Source organism: Tupaia chinensis, unplaced genomic scaffold (assembly GCF_000334495.1).
Source record: "Tupaia chinensis unplaced genomic scaffold, TupChi_1.0 Scaffold000105_1, whole genome shotgun sequence".
Lineage (NCBI taxonomy): Eukaryota > Metazoa > Chordata > Mammalia > Scandentia > Tupaiidae > Tupaia > Tupaia belangeri.
In genome coordinates, this window is record NW_006159569.1 from 209,567 (window position 1) to 216,982 (window position 7,416).

General features: G+C 40.3%; 1 protein-coding gene across 3 annotated transcripts in view; it reads left to right on the forward strand.

Moving 5' to 3' along the window:
* Positions 1 to 7,416, forward strand: part of CDH11 (cadherin 11) — a 201,234-nt gene that overhangs the window by 190,668 nt on the left and 3,150 nt on the right. For all 3 annotated transcript variants that reach the window (XM_006143787.3, XM_027770043.1, XM_027770044.1), the window contains one exon: positions 4,881 to 5,132. In XM_006143787.3, coding sequence (XP_006143849.1) covers positions 4,881 to 5,132 — 252 coding nt within the window. The remainder of the gene's footprint in view (positions 1 to 4,880; positions 5,133 to 7,416) is intronic.

Sequence of the window (7,416 nt, forward strand, 5' to 3'; positions counted from 1 at the left end):
CACAAAATTCCACAAGCAGAATGGAGAAGAGATTGTAGTATATCCACCCCCTCCCCTGTGGGAAGTTCTCACTTTCTCTCACTCTATCTCTGTCTCTTTCCAGCAAAAAAGCCCCTGTTGAAAGAAAAATCACACTCTCATTGGTGCCAAGCAAGTCTATTTGACACATCTCCAACCTATCATGTTTGCTCTTTATCAGTTCTTCAGCTCTGGAGGGTCTTAGTGCTAGTGTTGAGTTTTCTCATAAAAGAGTTCCTTGATACCTCTAGAAGACAGCAAAGAAGACAAACACTGGTTTTTATCACCTCATTTAGTTCCAATAATAGCCCCATGAGGCAAACTTGATATCAACCATTCTAATGTTAAAGATGAATTGATGATAGACCAGCAGATGGTGTCATTGTTAAGTTGCTGGATTTCCACATAGTTGACCGTGGTTTAAGATCCAGATCTGGCAGCTTGAAACTCATGCTGGGTGTATGTGCCTGTGTGCGTGAGTGCCCAAAATCCAAAGAGAAGAGAGAAGAAGGGATTGCAGCATGGCCATCCCACTTGGGGGGTGATTTCTTGCTTTCTTGCTTTCTGCCTCTCTGTCTTTCTGGTGAATGCACACACCCAATAACAAAAATATCTCTTAAAAAAAAGATGTATTGATGAGGCGCTACTTGAGAACAATTACCCATTCTAAAGCATGCTATTAGTATATGGTCAAGAAGAGACGCTTAGTCCATTTTTTTCCCACCTCTTAAACTGATCTTTACAATCCATATATAAAACACGTTGTACTAGGAGAGATTTTATAAAAACTTCTTGATATTCTTCTGATCTATCACTCAGAGATTGTAAATGGTTCAGTCAGCTTGGCACTTTGATGAGCTTTTATGTAAAAGTTTCAATGTGTCTGAAAAGACAGCTGTTCAGAATATGAAACGTCTTGAATTGGTATGCTGAGATCATACTCAGACCCATGTTTTCCATTAGTGTTGGATTTTCAATTACCTTCATGTGTAAGTCAGCCTGCTGAGATCTGGAGGTGCAATCTTGCATGGATGGCACATTGAAGAATAGAATTTAAATTATGGCTTTCTCAAGTTTATAGAAACAAAAACACTACTTTATCTTTCAACCACAACATCATTAGTAATAGAATAGGACTCAGTCGGTAAACCAAGTAAATGATTTACTTGGGTTGCCACTCAGATCAGAAAGTTATATGTGACAAAGTAATATAATTAATATGCCTGCCTTTTACATTTTTTATTATTTTTTTTTCCTAGAATTTTTGCTGTAAGGTGTGTGTGCTCACTGGAGGGAGACAGAGAGAAGGAAAGTGAAAAATCTTCCCAGAGGGGATAGCCATGCTGCAATCCTTTGTCCTACATTCTCCTCTCAGGATTTTGGGCATGTATGCACACATGCTGGGCATGATTTTCAAGCTGCCAGGTCCAGAGCTTGAACCATGGTGGACCATGTGGGAATCCAGCACCTTAACCACTGTGCCACCTGCTGGCCCCACTTTTAAAATTTTTGTAATACTTATTTTTATTCTGATGGTACTATTGACATTTGGATCATTAAAATGAGGTAGAGATTGTGACTTTTCATTCGTGGAAGTCTTATTTGAACGCAAAATAATTTATAATGAGGAAAAATGTTTTATAGTAATTTATTATAGATATGCCATTTTTTGTAATTGCTTAGGAAGGAACAATGATATAGCCTACAACAGGAAAAGAATAGGTAACTGACTTTTATTTGACTAGTTTGCTTTTTTTTTCTATTTTCCATAGTATAAATAATTTTCATTGAGGAAAGGAAGAAAATATATGATAGGAGCAATATGTGCTAATCATATGAAATTCCAAAATTACAGAAATGAGGCGTAGCTCTTCTGGCCTGTTTTTATTGAGATGTTGGCAGTGAAGGGCAGACAATCTAACCTTACAAGGCCTGCCAAAGCTGGTGAATACATGTACCTTATCTTCTTCATTTTTTTGTGTTTTTTTGAAGAGAGGTTTTTTTTGTTTGTTTTGTTTTGTTTTTTTATTGTGGGGTGCGTGCACTTGCCAGAGAGACAGAGAGAGGGAGACGGGGAGACAGAAAGCGAGACACTACCCACTCAGGAGGGATGGCCACACCGAAATCCCTTCTCCTCCATTTTCCTCTAGGGATCTTGGGAACACACGTACACATCCCTGACATGAATTTTTTTTTTTTTCTCCAAGTCTGGGATTCGAACTGTGGCTGACTACATGGGAGTCTAGCAATGTAGCCATTATGCCCTTTGCTGATCCCTATATACCTTACCTTCTGCAGTACTTAGAATGTCTGCTGAGGTTTAAATGAAACTGAATCTGCACACACACACACACACACACACACACGTATACACAAATACAATCGGCCTTCGATCTTCACAGATGCAGAATGCAAGTTCCAGAGGGCCAACTGTACTTTCACTATTTATGTGGGACTTGAGCATTTGCAGATTTTAATATCCTTGGGAAGTCCTAGGACCAATCCACCATGGAGAGCAAGGGACAACTATATATATCATATCATATCACACCATATTTCTATCCATTTATACCTATATGTGACCTCACCAGGAATAAATGACATTTTCTTTGTGCTAAAATATATTAATTTAATTTTGAGAGTCTAAAATATTTAAAGCCTTCCTGCTTCTGGGCCATGATATTAGCTGTAACACTCACATTGTTATACATTACTGATTCTTAAACCACAGGGACAGACCAAACCAGAGCATCATTTTGTGTATTTGTGTGTGTATGTGTCTGAGGAAATATATATATGGAGAGATTTGGTGGAAAATACTAAAAATGTCTACTGTTTTATACTACTACTATTCCTCTTTTCCCAGAAAATACGTCCTAGAAACATATTTTTGGTTGGAACAGATATTATAGTGAGAAAGCATTTTAGGAACAGAAGTTACAAAAGATAAAGGAATACATGAAAGCCAACATCTGGAATTTTGGTTAAACCTTTCCCAGAACACACTTATGCCATTTGTTCAATAAATATTTATTGAGATCTGCTGTGTTCCTGGCACTGGAGAGACCGAGATGAATCAGATAAAATCCCCTATTCACAAGAAGCTCTCATAGTTTTGTAGAGGTCAAAGTGGTTATGTACACAAATCATAACAAAAGACTGAGATAACCTATTTCTACAAGAATGCATAGTGTGATGGGTCCTAAAGAACGTGTTAGGGAAGGTCTCTGAAGGCCTCCTGAAGAAATTACTTTTATTTTTCCTATGAGAGACAGAGGAGATGGAGAGGTAGGTGTTTTCAGCAGAGCACTAGAGAAAAAGAGACAGAGAGAGAAAGGTATTTTCTTTTTATTTTATTTATTATTATTCTGTTTTTACATTTAATCACTGTAAAAACAAACCAAATGCATTTTCCCATCCTGAATACACTGTATATCTGTTCAGTCAAAGATATTACTATACATATTATCAACAACTTTCCATGTTTGTGCCCCTTAAATATTTTGCTTCTTTCTTTATCCCCTTGATTCCCTCCCTCTCATCCTTTCCTATTTTCCACCCTCCTCTCACACTGTCTCTGGTATCTGCAGTTGCTTTCAAGGCTTTTACATCATCCAGTCTTTCAGTTTCTGTCATAGAGTCCAAACACTCCATATATATTGAGTGGGGACATACAATGGCTCTCTCTCAAAGGAGTCCCACCAGGCTGCGATCCTTCCTCTCTAGCATCCCAGCCAGCCAGGACTACAGTTGCCCAGCATGCACCTGGGTCTGTGTGGAATCTGAGCTCAGACCTTCCAAGTGGATCCATCCTTTAACAGAATCACTCCATTGTCCGTGCCATAAAGGGATGACTTTTGAATTCCACTTTGAAGCTTGAGGAGTTCAACTGTTATGATAAAAGGAACAGCTTTTTCAGGCCAGAGTGCAATGGATAAAAAGACAAGGCACAGAGAAGGACATTGTGTATTTGGGGAACAGAAGTGGGTTCTGCATGTTACAGACTGTTCTGTGATGCCCTATAGCTGTGTCTACGATTACAGAGCAAGTAGGAACAATTCTATTGGAAAGGAGCAGAGTGTGAGCCCAAAGGCAAGGGGAAATATAGGTTAGGGAATTATCTGGTAGCAAACTGTGCAAAGAGAGATGGTCTGTGTTGTGTGTGCAACAGAGAAACTTAGAATTATTTTAAGCAGGAGGTATAATGTGTGTAACTGGGTGGCTGATGGTATTTGAATTTCAAAGAAACCATAAATCTGCTGCAAGGTTTGTAAAATAGTTCCTCTTTAAAGCAGATATATTCCTTTGGGATTCATGTGTAAGTCTATTGTTGGACAAGTTTGAGGGCATATTTAGAATGATAATAGTTAATAGATAATAATTTTTTAAAAGTACCAATAAAATTGGGCCAAATGTTGGTCATGAAGTGGGGAAAGTGAAAATACATAAAAGAAGCTTTGTGCTACTTCTTCTCGCCCTCCGATATTTAATTATGTCCGACATTAACTGCAAATAAAGTATACAGTGAAAACTCATTCTTTCTTATGGTATTTGATGAGGAGGGGCAAAAAAAAAAAAAGGCAGAAAATGGTGTATTAGATTGCCATTGAAGGCTTGGTATCAAAAAAGAAAAAAAAAGGCAATTTCTGAGTTTTGTTCCAAAATGCAGAGAGATTATTCTGTGCTCCTATCATGCAAATGAGTGTGGCTGCTATAGGTACTTAGATAACAGAACAAGTGGAGAAGATTCTGATCCTTAACCTTTGGAATGAGAAGAGTGCCCTCAAATCCACCAAGCTGAATGCCACTGTGATTTGAATAGTCTTGATATGAGAGCACGCTTTGTCTCCCTCTGTCAACAGATAACACTGCAGGAGTTTATGCCCGGCGTGGAGGGTTCAGTCGGCAGAAACAGGATCTATACCTCCTGCCCATAGTGATCAGCGATGGTGGAATCCCACCCATGAGTAGCACCAACACCCTCACCATCAAAGTCTGCGGGTGTGACGTGAACGGGGCACTGCTCTCCTGCAATGCCGAGGCCTACATCCTGAACGCCGGCCTGAGCACGGGGGCGCTGATTGCTATCCTCGCCTGTATCGTCATTCTCCTGGGTAAGGGACCTCCCTGGTCACACACAGAGAGGAGCTTACAACCGGTTGCTCATCTCTTGAAACATATTTCCTAGTTCAGACTTGTTCCCAAGCCATTCTACATATGGTGAACACTGTTTAGAACAAGAGAAAAGGGGGTACCTGTTCTTAGGCATTTTATGATAGAGTAGGGGGAAAAGACAATTTAACAAGTAGTTACAGTGGAGGAGAGGGAAGATTTTGATGAGCATGTTGTAAGGCATTGCAGGACTAGATAGCAAAGGCCATCTGGGGGCTAGAGGAACATCAGAGAAGATTTTGCACAAGAGGTTAGGCAGAGATCTGCTATATAAGCAAGGACTTAGCCTCATGATAGGAAGGAGAAGGTCTAGGGATAGAAAGGGCAGAAAGAGCAATCACAAAACTAAAAACAGTATGTGAGGGATTCAAAGAGCTGGAAGAAGGACGACACTGGTTCATCATCCTTCATCTAATTGTTACATGTAATATCATTGGGCATGCCTTAGCTTATGGGAATCCCCAGGAAGCTTCTCTCATATCAGCCAGCTGAATGCCTCTGCTCTGCACTCCTATCCCCTCTGTGGTTTACTCTACAATAATGGCAATTTACTGATGCCAATAATAGCTACTTTGCTGATCTCAGAAAGCTTGGATCATTTGCCCTAACACTTCTAAACTAGTGGGTGATAAAAATTGGGATTCAGGCCCACGTATGTCTGGCAAATCTATGCTTTTTCCATGATGTTTAGTTCCCCCACTAAATAAACTAATGGAGCCCAGTTCTACCAGAAAGAACCTGGGAGTTCAGCTCAACAAATAGTTATTGAGTATTGCCTGAGTACCGGGGGCCCTACGTAGGTCCCATAAGATGACTAGAAAGAAAGTGTAAGATTTCTGTGCTCAGTAGGTTTACAGTTTGTCCAGGAAAGTAGGCATGAACAGATGAGTTCATGGTGAGTGCTGTGATAGGGAGGTGAGCATGGGCTTGTGAGACAGAGTAGCAAGTACCTAACATTGCCTGTAAGGTCAGAGACTCCTTCCTGGAGTACATGAAACATACGTCACAACTGAAGAGTTGTCCCACTCATGAAGGGGGATACAGTGGATGGATATTCCAAATAGAAGAAACAAAAGGTAAAAAAGTCCTAGAGAATTAATAACGAGGGATCTGGAAGTATAGACCGTGTGGGCACGTTATGACGACGGTAACGATAGGGTCAGGTGGGTACATGGAGGAGGTGCCAATAGCCATCTAGTGTCAGGATGAGATTCCAGGAAACATTTCTATGATGAAAGATAATGAGTCAGCTAAGTAAAGAAAGTGAAAAAGAGCAGTTGAGTGGGCAAAAGTACTGCCAAGATCAAAGCACAGATCTCTGGGAACCTCATAATGTCTAGGGCAAGTCCCTCATCCTTGCATCTTAGGGTGAGAGTGGAACCAGAGGGGCTCTCAGTCTGCTTGCTAAATTCAGCCACAAATATTTGCTTCAGTCTCAGTGAGTATGTGGGAGTCTTCTAATGGAACACTGTAGAAGTCTCTTGAGGGTGGAGGCAGAGGGAATCAATAAAGCGGTAAGTAGGTCTGAGCTTTCCTTATAAAAGATTCTGCTCACTCCTCTCAGATTGCTGAGGCTTAATGGAATCCCCTCTCCCAGGGAAGAGATGGGATTACCTCATCTGGAGTTTCAGCCCATGCTATTTTCTTATGTCTAAATAGGGGAACATTTGTCTCCTGGGAGGATCATTATAAACTTCCTGTCCTCTGTTCAGGGATCTGAAGCGAATACAACCATGCTGATGATAAGATGACTTAAGTTAGACTCAACACTGTTCCCCAGTCCTCTGGGCAGGATCTAGTCATCATCTCCTATAAGAAAGTAGATTCTGAGATCTCTGGATATCCTTATTCTTAAACTTTAGAAAGGAAGCTGCCTTTCTTTGCCAAGGGAAACTAGCACTAGTCACTTTTAAGAAGCTGTAGACCAACAGATTTTGAACATTTCTAAATCCTAAGAAGATGACTTCTGAATAGTATCTGGATTCATTTGTCAAATGGTCAAAATAGTGAAAGTCTGCCACATTGTCAGATGTCATTTTTTCATGGCAGCATTTTACAGAAGAGCCACAAGCAGGTCAACTTTACATATCATTGGGGACTCTAGGAAAAACTCTCATTTTCTCGTTCCACTTCTGAAGCATTTGTTGTTTATGGTAAGCAGAGTTCCTCTGGGAAAGGAATCCAGGAATACTGGGGTTCCCTAAGCTTACTTTCTTTCTCTTTCCC